Source organism: Bactrocera dorsalis, chromosome 6 (assembly GCF_023373825.1).
Source record: "Bactrocera dorsalis isolate Fly_Bdor chromosome 6, ASM2337382v1, whole genome shotgun sequence".
Taxonomy (NCBI): Eukaryota; Metazoa; Arthropoda; class Insecta; order Diptera; family Tephritidae; genus Bactrocera; species Bactrocera dorsalis.
In genome coordinates this window covers 23304636-23321267 of record NC_064308.1, presented here as the reverse complement: position 1 = coordinate 23321267, position 16632 = coordinate 23304636, and the positions used below count along the sequence as shown (strand labels likewise).

Genomic DNA, 16632 nt, shown 5'->3' with positions numbered 1-16632 from the left:
GTCATTGTATTTTTATTTTAAAAGCTGTTGTTTTTTATACTATATTATAGAATAACGAATGATCAGAAAATTTCACCGGTGAAGGGCTGTTATAGAATTTCTAGGTCGACCAACGACCTAGACTAACAAAGAATCAACTACCATAATACAAAAAAAATCCAAACGAACTAGTCTTAACTATACTGGTACTTCTACGGCAAATATCATATACCGAATTAAAGGATATGTTGTCTGTTATCCTAACCCTAATGCCTCAATAAAAAATAATATATACATAAATATATATATATATATATATATATGTGTATGGCTTTGAGCGTCCACTCTGCGGGCACCCTTAGGAAAGTACCGCTTTTCACTACAAAACTTGTAGCTAAGCGCGTGCACTTTGCGAAATTTCGCTTAAATTGGCTAGCTGAGAGGTGGCGAATCATTCTTTGGACTGACTGGGAAGATCGTTTTGTTTGGTGGCCGAGGATTCTGTTGTTATGTTAGAATATTTATGTAGTACATATACGGAAACACATATGTATGTATATATACCACAAAAACAATAAAGTACGGCGGTCTCATTATTATTGGGTGTGCTTTTCTTACTAAGGTTTGGCCCGCTGGGTCATCGGATTAAAACTACGATGCAGTTCCTACTGCAAAACATTACCCTTTTATAAAGAAGTGGTAATGCATTTCCAAGTACAAATCGGAATCAGTTAAATATTAGAGGTCTGAATGAACGCTGAGAAATATAAAAAAGTATATTGAAGGGGTGGTTCCTAGCTTGGTGCCCCTAACCAAAAATGATACATATAAACCCTATTTCTTATGATAACTCTGCACTTTGCTATCGAGTCTCCACATTTTTTAAATTAACTCCTTCATTTAGACATTTGAGATTGGTAAATTAAAGGAAGATATGGGTATTGGATTGGTCATTAAGTGCCCCGATTTCAATTCAACAGAAAACCTAAGAGTTCTAATAAACGCTAGAACCTACAAAAAGAAATCCAAAACAATGGTTTAATTAAGGCAAACAATAGAAAAAGTGTAATTCAAAGCAATAATCGCCGAATATTTAAACGCTTTATACAATTCATCCCAAAAAGAGTTAGAAACGCCGTAAACGCTAAAAGTGGTGACAAATTAAGTAAAATGTCCATGGTTTTCAGAATGAAGTATTATTACAAAAAGTTACATTAAAAAAAAAAATTTTTGGTAAAATATTAATGTCGTCACTAATGGTTTGAAAAAATTTTAAAGGACTGAATTCAACACTATGATTTAATGATTTTGCATTTACACCCCTGGCCACGCAAACCTTATCACTATACTTTCTTAAATTTTTGTTCGGACTTTTTTGTTCGTTGGGGATTTTTTTCAATTTTGTTTTTTAATTTTTGTAGTAAGCTGAAGTAAACTAAATTATATTATCTAATTATCATTATAGTTTTTACACAAATTAGCTTTTCTGTGCTTATACAAACGCGCCCGATTTTATTGTTTTTATTTATTGTTTTTAAAGTAATATACCAACTAAACTTCGTGTTTCAATTAAAAAAAAATAAAATAATATATTAATTTCAATTGTTATGTCTGTCTCTTACATTTTGAGCTCAATCTGTAAAGCTCATTATCTTTCAATTGATTTAGCTATAGCTGAATGTGTTTTGTTTTTAATTTTTAATATTTCTAATTAATAATACGAGTATGTCATTCACTTATTTCTAAACAAAAAATTTCTATACCGCAAAAAGTACCGCGATGTGTAGTCAAATATGCATAATACTTGAAAACTTTGAGTGGTAAGGTTTGCGTGGCCACGAGTAAAAGATTAGAGATCTTTACGTATACCACGTTTCTGATTTTGGATAAAATCGGTTTTTGGCAACACATGTATGGAGAATACTGAATAGTGAAATTTCACTAACAGATGTTTCTCCAGTAATGATATACACACATATATTGTATGTATATATTATATATACATATATATATGGGCCATTCCATCAATTGGCGACTTGGTTTTGTACCCGTGGTACTCCGATTTTGACGAAACTTTAGAATATCATAATATAGACTAAAATAAGAATATCTGTAAACTTTTTAGTGGCCAAACTTGCTTCATTGTTTTTTGGCGCGCAATTCAAATTGAGATCAAACAAAAAAATGACTTTTTCATTTATTTTTTAACGACCTCAAAATTGAGTGAAAAAAATTTTGAAGTTATCCATTTTTATGTAAAAAAATCTCAGCTTTCTGATAAAAATATTTTCAAAATCAAAAAAAAATTTCAAAATCCAAAAAAAACATGTTTTTTCCAAAAATCCCGCTTTTTGTGCTCTTCCCACACTTTTTTTTCAAAATTGACATTATTTTTCGATTCCTCGTTAAATTTTACATAAGAATCAGTGTTCAAAAATATGGGACTCTCATCCCATGAACACCAAAAAAAATTCAAAGTTGACGCTCAAAATCCAAAAAAAAACATTATTTTCCAAAAAATCCGGTTTTTTGTGCTTTTCCACCAACTTTTTTTCAAAATTGACTTTTCCATTCGATTCCTCGTTAAATTTTACATAAGAATCAGTGTTCAAAAATATGGGACTCTGATCCCATCAACAGCAAAAAAAATGTAAAGTTGTCGCTATATGGCACATATTTTTATGAATGAAGACTGTGATTTCTTCTTAATTCAAGTCTAAGAATACAATTTACACATTTACCTCTTTCACACAACCTTCTAAGCGAACACACTGCGCCGTATAGCGACAACTTTACATTTTTTTGCTGTTGATGGGATCAGAGTCCCATATTTTTGAATACTGATTCTTATGTAAAATTTAACGAGGAATCGAATGGAAAAGTCAATTTTGAAAAAAAGTTGGTGGAAAAGCACAAAAAACCAGATTTTTTTGGAAAATAATGTTTTTTTTTTTGGATTTTGAGCGTCAACTTTGAATTTTTTTTTGCTGTTCATGGGATCAGAGTCCCATATTTTTGAACACTGATTCTTATGTAAAATTTAACGAGGAATCGAAAAATAATGTCAATTTTGAAAAAAAAAAGTGGGGGAAGAGCACAAAAAGCGGGATTTTTGGAAAAAACATGGTTTTTTTGGATTTTGAAATTTTTTTTTGATTTTGAAAATATTTTTATCAGAAAGCTGAGATTATTTTACATAAAAATGGATAACTTCAAAATTTTTTTCACTCAATTTTGAGGTCGTTAAAAAATAAAAGAAAAAGTCATTTTTTTGTTTGATCTCAATTTGAAGTGCGCGCCAAAAAACAATGAAGCAAGTTTGGCCACTAAAAAGTTTACAGATATTCTTATTTTAGTCTATATTATGATATTCTAAAGTTTCGTCAAAATCGGAGAACCACGGGTACAAAACCATGTCGCCAATTGATGGAATGGCCCATATACAAGAGTTAGGAGTAGTAAACTTTTACAAAGATTATGGAAATTTTACATATTGTTTTTTTACATATATTTATACAAGTGGTTTACATACAGAGCTTTATTTTATTTATAAATAAATCAATTTACAATAAATTACTGAAATGACTGTAAAACGTGCAGTAAGCTGCCCTTCTTCTGTGCTCAAATATTCCACATCGTATAAATTAACTATCTAACGAATTCCTTGCAGGTGTACAATAATTTATCAGCGCGAATTTTTACAATGAAGAAAGTACATGTGTATTATTCATATTTTTGCTTGAGATTAGCATTTTTGAGTAATTATGTATATCTACACATTTGTTTTCTTTTAGGTCTGTACCATGACAAAGAGTATGTTTTTAATACATATGGTTGTTTTTGTTTCATATTCAAGCATTTTTTTTGGTATTTTGTTGTGGACTATTTATATTGTACTGCCTCATGAGATCTGCTATCCAATGCCTTTTAAAGGTTTAATATATTTTACACCACACAGAAATGTTGGAAATAATTTTGATATATTTTTATCTTTGCAATGATTTTGTTCTGCTCTTAAGTTTATACATTATGCCCAGGTTTTTATTACCTTCTCAGATTGAAATCAATTGAAAACGTAATTTAAGAAATCCATCACCAATATTTAATTTACTTATACTGGTTATCTAAAAAATCCAATTTATAAATACTTATGATTTTTGAAGGATGACATTTGGTGTGGATCCAGATACACACATAGATTCATTAGAACAAGCCGAACTCGCAACTGTTGAGGGAACATCCAAATGGTCATGCAAGTTAACAATTACAGGTACACACAAAGCAAACAAAAACATATGTATGGACATTTATATTTATTTATTTACAAGTAGCACAACATGGTGCTTAAGAGGGAAATATAATCCAAAAATAGCAGTACTTAATTGAACCCGTAAAGTCCTCATAACTAAAACCTAAATTACCCTGCCACTAACCCAACCATTGAACACATTTGTACCAGTCATCCGAAATGTACTATTATACCAGTTTATCATCAAGTCGATTTCTACAAAAAAAAAAATAAATAACAAGCTTCCTACACTAGAAGACACGTTGATTTTGTGCAACTTATTTTTCGAGAATTTTTACTTTCTATATTTATTTAATTTGTATATGTACATAATGTTGGAGTAAGAATGCATAAATATATACATTGAATATACCCAAAAAAATTTTAAAAATTGCTACCATAATGCAATGCATAATGCAAAGTATATCGTTTTTTCTGAGAGATCTTACTTCTTAGAACAATTTCAAGTTTCTTTAAGTACACAGGAACTAATGAAAACGTCTACATTTTCGGTTTCACAGAACCGGTTCGATTGTTGTTTTGAGCATTTTTACTACTTACATAAATCGATTTCATACACTTTCCCTCTTTGCAGATATGTCTACCTAATTATCTTATAATATTTTTCACAAAATATTCGCAAAAGGAAAACTTTTTGTAAAATAAATGTAAGGATTATATATAGTAATTCACCAAAGTTTATTTACTTACATATACATATATGTTATAAAACATACACAGTGTCACACTAACCAGCCTTTACTGAGCATAAATGTGTTTTTCAGTTATCACTATAAAAATGTCCTAAAAAATTATTGTTATAAAACCAGAGATATGACCAATTCACATAGAACTGTTGCTTCGCTTTGCGTCAGACATTTGATTTTACAGAGAAGTTCGATATACGCTTTTATATGAGTACGTTGTCAATATCTGACTGTTTTTTTCCCGGCACATAAACGGGGAGTTAGGTGTTTTACTATTATCTTTGTAAAATCTTTGTTCCAAAGTAGTATTGTCCTCCATACTGGGAACGTCTTCTTGCGGTATGTTTTCCTTAGCATGACCTCCAAGAAAACTTTGTACTAAAGCGGTATCATCCTCCATTCCTAAAACCCCTTTTTGCGACAGATTTTCCGTGACAAAGTCATCATAACTGAATATGTTGAAAATATTTCAGATGCTCGAAAACCGCTTAGAATATTTGTCGAGAAAAATCATTTTAGAAAGGCTCAGTTGGGCAATAAAAAGTGCTTTTTAATGTCATTCTCGTTTATTGAAGAGGGATTGGCCTTTTTTGTAGTTTCGCAGCACTGTCTTAAACTATAAAAAATATTATAAAAATAATTATTATTGCATTTTAATCGCTACTTTCCTTAGTAAAGAGCATTTTTAGTAGGGTGACATTTTTATAAAAATCGTTGTTTTTTAAGTATAAATCGAAAATCTTAAAAAATTTTGTAAACCATTAATCAATGCTAAATCAAGTTATTAGAGTTTTAAATTTTTGGACAAATTTCTAAATTACAGAACTTTGAACGGGAAGGTGACGAATCTGCTCCAGTTCATTCTTCTGTGCTGAATATGCCCTTTTCTAAATTGCCAAATGAGCAACGAAAACACTTGATTAGTATTGAAATATTTTTTTTATTGCATTACAACAAACGAAGTAATACTATTTTTACTTACCTCAAATTAAATAAATATTTTTGAAAACTTTGCAATCACCTGATTTGAAGTTCATTTAAAAGTAGCTCTATAGGCACTTACGCACATACATGTCGAAATTACAACAAGCTGCTAAAACTCTTTAAACAGGTGCTGATCTTTTCATTTTCGCAACAAAACTGCCAAACTTTATCAAAATATGTATATGTAGTTGACCAATGGTAACCATTAAGCTAGTAATTTTCCATCATATCAAAAACGGTTTTTGTCAAATTTGGCCCAAAGACGAATGCTACCCAGTTTACCTTATGTGTACATTCACATAAAAAGTTTTCGACGTGAAACCAAGCAAAATGTTTTATACGTTTTGTCAAGCAACAGTCACCATTTTCATTAGAGAGAAACACGCAAAGCTAAGTATTCATTGTGGTATACATACACTTCGTCGTTTCAGTATGAACTGTCACTCAAAGCGAGGAAAGTTGTATGTGAATGGGCCTATAAAGAGATGCCCAACTCATCTGTCATTTGAAATGAGAGAGTAATTACTAAACGTTAAAACCTTCTGAACTCAGTCAACTGTCAAAGTTCAGGAGATGTTGACGTTTAGCAGGGGGAAAATAGGTACGGCCAGGTTGAAATCCTACCAATAATATGTGAACGAAGAAATTCGGTGCTGCTCACTAAGAAATGCTTTAAAACAATAAAAATTAAGAAAAACACGAAACTGAAATTTAAATGAAATCTTTTGTAATATCATGCTTTGTAGTATTAGTTTTAAATTTCAAATGATAAAAAACATTTTCCTTCCCCCAAGGGCTAAATGGCTTATTAATAATTTTACTGCTCTGAAAAAATATAAGGTAACAGAAATAGAATCAAGAAATTCACCATTTTATTTCAGAAACAAAATTAAAGACCATTTTTGAATATAATAAATAATGCTAAGATACCACTGAAGTTACAAAATGTATTTTTGGAATTTTTTGCCTATGTGCTATTTTATCTCTAACTCATTTACACATTGTGATTCTTCAGAATGAATCGATCTGGCGAAGGCATCAAATTTGAGGAACATTTTCAATCCGTTTATTCAGACAAAAAAAAAATTGCGGCAGAGCTGAAATTTGACGAAGAAACACCAAGAATTTGCGAATGACAAACAAAACGCGAAAATTTCTACATAAGAACTTGCGCAGAACACTACAAGCTCTAAGTGTACATTCCTTTATTAGATACAATCGGAGAAGATTTGAAGACGCGCTTTTCTAGAGAAGTATTGAATGGATTTCAACTGAGTTTGCTGCTTCGAGAAAAGTATGTACTTTGAAAGCCAAAGAAATGTTAACTGGCAGTGCTATTGAAGACGTACTTTTCTAGAGAAGTATTGAATGGATTTCAACTGAGTTGCTGCTTCCAGAAAAGCATGTGCTCTGAAAGCCATAGAAATGGAAAATCGTATTGACTGTTTGATAGATTCAAAGACCTTTTGGATAAAGACAACGTCGTGCGACGTTTGAGACTCAAAGGTGAACTTGTTAACTGGCAGTGCTATTGGAGGCAAAAGCAAAAGTTAAAAGACTACCAGTTACCAACTACTGCACTGAAAACGTTGAAGAACTGCGATGTAGACCTATACCCCATAATTCGTAGTTTTCTTCTCATCCAAGGTGTGTTCCAAAGTAAACAGGCCCCCTGGTCGCCTAGTGCGTTAGAATCTGCTATCTTTATTGGTTGTCCAGTGAGAATTTCATGGATTTGAAGTGAAGTTATTGCGTTTTAAGTGTCAGAATGTTTGTGTTATCGGTGCGAAAATGAGCTTCGAACAAAGAGCCAACATTAAATTTTATTTTAAAATTGGTAAAACTTTTACTGAAGCGTTTCAATTGATGAAACACATTTATGGCGATGATTGCCTATCCCGTAGTAGAGTGCACGAGTGGTTTCAACGTTTTCAAAATGGTCGTGAGGACATACATAAATGACGATCAACATGTGGGTCAATCAAAATCTGTGATCATCGGAAAATCCAACGAAACTGAGCATGAATTCATCAAAAATCAGCCGAAATTATTATTGAAATTCATGAAAATGGAGTTAAACATCTCCAACACATCTATTTATCGCATTTTGACCGAACATTTGGGCTTACGAAAGGTGTGCGCACGGTTTGTTCCGCACAAATTGACTGACGACCAAAAATTACTAAGAATCCGTTTCATCGATCGACGCTTGTGAGCGATTATTTGAACAAAAATCACATTTTAACCGTTAACCACTCCCCGTGACCTGATATGCCGCCGTGGGACTTTTTCCTTTTCGGAAAAATGAATTTGCCGATGAAAGGAAAGCGTTATGCAGACGAAGAGGCTATTTAAAAGGCTTGCACCGGCATATTGGCTACCATACCGGCCAATGAGCGAAAACACTCATTCGACATACTTTTGGAGCGCGCAAAAAGCTGTATTGAAGCAGTAGCAGGTTATTTTGAATAAAATAAATTGTTTTTGCTGAAAAAACCATTTGTTCTACTTTTTTTTACTTTGGAACGCACCTTGTATTCTGCATACTTCCTGTGACGAATGCGAAACGTAAAAACGAGGCTGAGGACAAACATGCTTCAATATAGATTAAAGAAGAAGTTCTCAAAATATTCTCAAAACTTGACCCACATCGTTTTGTTTTGTGAAATTTTTCTATTCAATCATGAACTCACTACAGTATTGTACATTACAAAAAAGTATGCCACGCGCACGACTACGATTCATGTGTTTTTTTTTTTTTAAATTTAATAGCATTTAATATTAAAAGGTCGATTTAAAATTTTTCCACCATGATATTGTATTAAACTGTATAAAAACTACTATATTTATTATAATAGTCTTCGTGTTTCAAGTTTATTTATTACCCTAAATCCAAGACGCTCTCACACTGGAATAAGTTGGGCATTACTTTATCCCTGATAAAACTCTTAGTGTATGTATGATTTATACCCAAAGCATTTCATTAACTCGGTCTCCACTATGAAATTATAAGTATATTTTTTACATTTTTCTAGCTTTTTCTATCGTGAAATTGTCATTACAGCAAACCTGCTTAGTCTTTTATATTCTTTATACTTGTATAAATACTTTGGGTATAAAATAGCCTAAGCTAGAGGTGCCAAATTTGTGCTTTTAAAACTTTCCTAGGGAATTTTTCTGATCTTCACGAATCGTGATTTTAATGTAAAAGTATATTGTAGTTATAAATCAATCACATGAAGATTTAATAAGGAGCAAAATTGCATTGTTCTCACATTTCAATCACTTTGCAATCTTTCGTAAAATACATTTTTGTTAATATGTTTTAATGATAATGTGGTGACACACTCCTAAATTTTTCTACAAAATGTATACCCTGATATCTTTTATGTAAGTCGCAACAAAACTTTGAAACAGTTCTTAAGCAAAACTGCACCAACATTAGTTTGTTACAAAATTTAGTTATTTTTTATTCTTAAACTAAAATAAGTTTTGCTCAGTAGTTTGTTACCAGAGTACAAGCTAAATTCGATTATATAAAATTGATTATGCAAAAATCAAAAAAAATATTAAACATTTATTTATTTAAGACCCATCCGGATATTAGAAACTTTTTCGAGGCACCGTTAACAAAAACGAATGTATGTGTTCGCTTAGCTCTGCTGCGTCCAATCTGACACTATATAAAATTGCTTATCGCTAAATTTAAACAATAACAATTAGATAAATGGGCAATGGACATTTCTGTTTAAGAACAGATCAGCTCTTATTTGCGTATGATCTGATAAGTTATCAATGTTGCATATTTTTCATTCTATGCTACAAAAGTGTATAACTATCAAATATTCAGAATATATAGATAATTTGTATCATCAGTTTACAATATAATTATGCCGTAAGTTTGCGAGCTTAATCGTGTTCTTCTAAATATCCTTAATTACCTCTGGTTACACCTTTTATTGCTATATAAGACTAATTCTATATACGTAGCTGTTCGTGTTTTGCTCATACTTGTCTTATGTTTAATTTATTTTGGATGACACATACTCAAACATATTTTATGAAACTAAAACAAGTGTATCAATAAAAAATATTTAATGGCCTGAATAAAACATCTATATATGTACATATGTTCTAAATGCTGAATGAATGTGGTAATGGAATTGATATTTAAACTTATTTATTTTTTAAGCCGATGAAATGTTCTTTATTAAATTAACTCTAACTACGTTTATTATCACTGATTCCTAAGCAACACTAACATACCACTCACATACCGATCATATGCAAAAAGCATCTCATTTTTACTTGCAATACCAGAATATACATATACATATATGGTCCCACATTTTACGATATATAATATATAAGCTTAATGTTTATGATATATAGATAAAAATTATTTTTTGTAATATTTATTTACCGTCTGTCCGTGTACTTATACAGAGTGAAAAATAATGAATAATCTATCAGATATCTTATGAACCATTTTCAGCGGCCTTGAAGTTTATTGAACTATTACTAGCATTTTTTCTATTTTTAGTTAAGAATGGGAAAGGGCAGTTAAATTCTTTTCATATAAATACTTGTTTTTAAATGTGTATAAATCAAAATAAATGAAAGTATTCTGAAAGTAAATTCGGTATTCTTTTCAATGACAATTAACATCATATACATAAGTGTTTTATAAATTTTAAGTAATCAGCAATCCACTATAATTCACTGAGAAATCTAGACCAACTCCATAGAAAATATGTTATTACTACGTAGTATCTCTTTGAAAAATAATAGTATTTAACTTTGTTGTTGTAACGACAGAAAATATTCTTGATGTCGAGACATGGTGTCGAGTTGACAGTCCTTGGCCGGATAAAAATCCTGGTCCGTTCCGATCCTTAGGCCTGACTGTCGTGGGAACGGATTAAATTGTGTTTTACGCTGCAGTTACACAAGCAAACACTTTTTTTAAGTTGATCACTCAAACAACTTTTCAAAATTTTTTTAAATTGATAACCATGACGTGGACTGCAGTAAGCTTGATAAACAATAATCGTTTCAAGATGCCATCATGGGAACCACTTAAAACTCGTGAAAGTTTTGATCGAAATGAATGATTTAATAGCAAGATGAAATGGGAATGAAGAGATGAATTGAGTTGTTCGAAAGCAACTTTAGAGTATATTCCAAATTATTTTTTTTGTTCTGACATTCAAGGGACACAGACATTTCAATTTCTGCAGAAATTGAAAATCAATTATTATATTTTGATATCAATCCATGAATATAAGAAAATATTCATATTCTCGACAATTGCATGACATTTCTTCGAAAACATTTTGATTAACTGTGTAAACTTGATCGTCAAGTGGCCCCAATGTAAAATGGGAATGCTACTTGAAATCAATTTCATAATCGAGCATTCTTATATAATTATTCAGAAATCATTTATGCTGAAGTAGGCTATGTAATTTACTGCTGAAGTCAAGTCGTCATATAGATTCAGTTCTTTTATAAGATTTACTTCCAACTTTTACCTCGTGGCGAAAGGGCGGACGGTCTGTTTGACGAAAACCAAAGTATTGATATTCGCCAATTTGATTATATTATAAATAACATATATTTTATTATGTTGGCATAATAACCGTGTTGGGGAACGAGAATAATAATTAGTAACTCATATGTAGTTGTTTTTCACGATGAAATTTGCTTTAAATTATGACAAATAATTTTATCATTTATACATATATCGTACAATGTTTAGTGTATCCTGGTATGAAGTATAAAACTTTTAAAGGTTTTCTAAACATTTATTGTTGTAAAAATATTGAATTGGCTATATTTTTAATATTATACTATTGGTAAATTGTAAAACAAATTGAAAGACATTCTGTGAATCGGTGCAGATATTTAGCGTCTTTTTTTAACATTTAAATTCTTTGAAGAGTAATACAAAATTTAATTTGTTTAATTTTTTGTTTGGAAAAACTCAGCTTACTTTAAACATTTTTCGAAAATAAAAGTTATTTTTACAACAATAAAGAAAACTTTATTCTATTTTAAAAGATAAAAAAGCATATCAAGAGAGAATGCTTCCGTTTTTTTCTTCTTCTTTCTTCCTTGAAATTGAATTTTTGATAAATGAATACAACGTAGAAAATGCACTTACAAATTATGTGTGGCTCACTTCGTTTCTTATCAAATCGAATATTTATACCACAAGTATTTAATATGCATATACATACATACATAGGTATAAACAAATCGTTATATATACGTATGTATACCTACATTGCTATAGAGTAACGCTAAGGCTTATGTATAGAAAACATATAGATATGATATGAATATGATGAATAAGATATTTATAGAATTTGCATTAATCACTTGTGAAATTTCTTTACTTGAATCAAAGGCTTTATTAGTACACATACAAGGTCGTTTTCTTAATGTCTGGTTATCATTTCAGATTGTCTTTCAGTTAAATTTTGTTTAAAAAAAGGTTCTTTCCCGAAAGAAGGAGTCTTGGCTAATTAACCAAAACTGAATTAACAGAAATAATTTCCTAATAATATATATCATTGACTGCTCCACATTCCAACTAGACTGTGTTCAAAATATCGAAATTATCGTCATTTGAGGTATCAAAATTAAAAAATACCAGTAGTTTGTTTGAAAAAGTACAGCTGATTATTTGTTTTAACGTAGTTTATTGACTGCAGGTAACAAAAGAATGTTATAAACACATATGTTTACTTAATGAAACTTTCGTCATGTATTTACATAGTTACATGCTAGGAATGTTAAAATTTCCGTTACTTTTTGAACACACCTCGTACATACGTACATACATATACACTGCACATGGTATTGAGAGAATCTACCCATGGGTGCTAGAAAAATATTATTATTGTTCAAACTATTTGACAATATCAGGTAAAATCACTTTAAAATTGTAATATTATAGTACACATGGAATTTTTACAAATTTGGAGATATAGTTTATCAGTGGCAAATCCATAATTTCTTCCTTTTTTCTTCGCAATATAATTTTAATATTGGTGGTAAATTCTTCTGAATTTGAGTTAAAATCCCTGATTTTGAGGGGCTTTGAGATAGTTTAAAATTCTTGGAAAACCTCAAATGTACTTTGTAATGAATTTTTTAGGAAGGGATTTTATACATTGAAACACACTCGTTGCACAAACTTAAATCTTGTCCGACGCAAACTAACATACGCAATAAATTCCTGGGACAGATATGGCGGGATTTGCTAAGATTTCGGGGCGCCATAACACCAACTCATTCATTTCATATACTCGTACCTAATTTTATTATTAAAAAAATATATTGAACCCTAAAAATCTTAACTTTATTGTCTTTAAATAACCACAAAAAGTGCTTATAAACAAAAATAGCTTAATAAAAAGTGTAAATAAACGTATGAAATCAACTAGCAAAATTGTGTTATGAAATGCCAACCACTGATCTAATGTGTTTAATTTATGCAAAATTGCCACGTACATGTTTCTCGGCACTTTGAGAATAATCCGCTACTGTATAACATAAACTACTGCTAAATTTGGTAGTCAAGTCGCATTACGAAATTTCTTTCCGCAATATTGGTTAGGAAGCATCGAACCCAGTCAGTGTCAGTATTGACACGGTATCACCACGACGGGAGAATGTTTGGAGCAATGCTCATACGATGGCAATGGCCTTAATGCATTCAGTGTCAAGTTGCATTTAATTGACCACACATCTGTTGCTCTTGGAACCCCCCGTCCAATGTTTGTCGCCAAACTCTTCCCATATGCTCTAAACATTCTGATATGCGATTGTTTGGTCCGCGTTCTAGGATCCGTATACCGTTAAAGTTCCTCTCTCTGCTGCCATATGCAATTTTTAGTCGTTACATTTCGTCTTATAGAAAATTATGAAAAACAGAGACAATAATTTTAAAGTTGGTTTACAAAATGTAATCTAGACATAGTTAAACCACCCGCAAATATAAATAATAGAGGGGTTATTAAAATAAGAAATACACACCCGTGGAAATAACACAGCTATTATTATAAATGTATGTACGTATTTTCCTCAAATTGCAGACTAAGGGGCGTTTTCTCAATGTCTGATTATCAGACATCAGTCAGTTAAGTTCTGGTTAAAAAAATTTTATTTACAGGAAAAGTTAGTCGTGGTTAAGCTAACCAAAACTTAACTGACTGATGTCTGATAATCAGACATGGAGAAAACGGCCCGGTCGGTGCAAAAAAATAAATACATATAATATTTTCTTTGCTATTTAATGTTTATAATACAAATGTATATACATTGTAAGAGTAAACATATTATAAGAAAGTCCTTTGAGAAGATTGGCAGTGGGAGCATATATCTGATAATGCAATCCTATATACGTAATTATAGTACGTCCGTAATGTTTCCAAAAAGGAATGCAAGCATTACATACTGAGTTAAAGGTGCATGCGGGAAATACAGTTGTTGTACTATATTACATGATTTTATATAGCATGATACCGTACCGTCTAAACGTTTTCCCCAACCTCATTGTATTTCAGCAAGCTCATTAATATCATATTTTCCCACTACGATTATTCATCATATAGATAAATACTAACTAAATAGTTATATCACATGCACATAAACATACTAGAAATTCATATTCATCACAACAACACAATTTTCACAAAGCCTCTTACTTTATATTTAACCACCATCAAGCTTAAATAACACTTACATATACTACTTATTAGTAAATACTCTTATTTTATAATTCTGCAGACATACTATACTCCTATTTAGATGTATTTAAATATTCGTACCAGTATAATTTGAATTTTCGATTTTTGATAATGAAACGAAAACGTGTATCCACAAGTAATACATTTTGACAAAAAAAGATTTAAATTAAAAAATATGTATATGTAATTCTACAGTGATATGTGCTCAAGGCCTGATAGCGAAGGATAAAAGCGGTACCAGTGATCCCTATGTGACGGTGCAAGTTAGCAAGGTGAAAAAGCGTACACGTACAATGCCGCAGGAGTTAAATCCTGTGTGGAATGAGAAGTTTCACTTGTGAGTACATAATGTCTGTCTGTTTACCTTACTACCTCTATGTCAGTATAATATCCTTGAATGTTAACGTGTATGCCTGCGAATTTTTATTTAAATTAGATGTATGTATGTACCATTATTATATGTTTTTTATCAAATATATATTGCAATATTACGTATGTATAAATATGTATCAGTGATCTGCATGGGTGTAATCAGAATACACAATTTATTCACGCTATCGCACTTACGCACATTCATTATAACATGCGTTAAAATCGAAAAAATTCGAGTGATCAAGTGCATTTTATATTAAGTGCTGTTCTATGTTGTTGTGAAGGTTTTCGGACAACTGGCAATACCTCATCGCAATTAACCAACAAGAAAGGACTAAGTTCAGGTGTAACCGAACATTTTATAAACGGTGAATGCATTACAATCATATTTGGTACCTTACTAACATATCGCATATTAAATACATAAGCTTCACCACTCGAAAAGTGACAAATGTTGCAAAAAGAGTCGTTGTAAAAGATATTGAAATTTTAAATTTCAAATATTATTAATTTTCCAATTTAACAGAGAAATTAAAAAGCATTTTTAAGTTAAAACATCCAATAACAGTGTTAAAATCACAATTATTTCATCGAAAGTGACACATTTCCAATAAACATTGGTTAAATTCAGGGCCGGCCTGAGAATAACTTCCATCCTAATCTAATGCCAAATTCTGCGGCCCTTTTAAGTCTATTTTGCATTTAAACAAAAAACAAATTTATAACTTTTAAAAATTATTCAGGTAATTTTAATAATTATTAAAAAAACATTATAATCAGTAGTTAAAATATTCTTTAATTTGGAAAAATCATGCTTAACTGTTTTAAGAGTTTGTGTCACTCCACTTTTAATTGATAATGTTTCCTTCCGGAGCGTGGCGCATCTTCGACCACCTCTACACCAGAACGAAAACGTTGAAACCATCGTTGTGCGGTGGAAATGGAAACTGATCGGGTCCATAAACTGCACAAATTTTATTGGCGGCTTGAGATGCATTTATCGTAGTAGTACTGTATGCGTATTTTCTCTTTATTTTGCTCCATGTTTGCGAAGCTATAACTCACGAACGACTTAAAAGAATCGACAATCAATCAAACACGTGTTAGCGCGTGAAATGAGCTTTCCAAAAAGGTATAGCATGACGAATAAAATTAGAACGAGCATTATGAAGTTGGCATCTCGTTGGGAACGCGTCATCGAACAAAACGGCGCATATTTGACTTGAATCGCATTATTGTAACCAATTTTATGAACAATTGAAAATTCAATAAAAAATACCGCAAGACTTTTTTGACAACCTAATAGATGAAATTAGCTATCTGCGTAAAAATGCTTTCGTAAAATTTTGCGCCTACTTGTATTATAAATAGGGGTATTCTCTTGCTCTTGCAAGATTGCAGATTGCAAAAATACTACACCGAAATATACAAGGGCACGAGAGCACCCATTGCAGAATCTAGTGATATATGAGCGACTGATTCAGTCAATTTATTGTAAATGACTACTGTGCATGGCTATTCTGAATTGGCGCACCTTCTGCAT

General features: G+C 31.2%; 1 protein-coding gene across 7 annotated transcripts in view; it reads left to right on the top strand.

Annotated features, from left to right (window-relative positions):
* The window catches only part of LOC105222832 (uncharacterized), a 186869-nt gene that overhangs the window by 92656 nt on the left and 77581 nt on the right, over window positions 1-16632 (top strand). For 5 of the 7 annotated variants that reach the window (XR_007423202.1, XR_007423201.1, XM_049459958.1 and 2 more), the window contains 2 exons: window positions 4143-4249; window positions 14913-15054. The exons of 1 other annotated variant lie outside the window; for it this stretch is intronic. Coding sequence is in view for 4 of the 6 variants with exons in the window: in XM_049459958.1 (XP_049315915.1) it covers window positions 4143-4249; window positions 14913-15054 (249 nt within the window). In the remaining 2 variants the exon portion in view is untranslated. The remainder of the gene's footprint in view (window positions 1-4142; window positions 4250-14912; window positions 15055-16632) is intronic. One more of the 7 variants, XM_049459956.1, reaches the window with a different exon arrangement.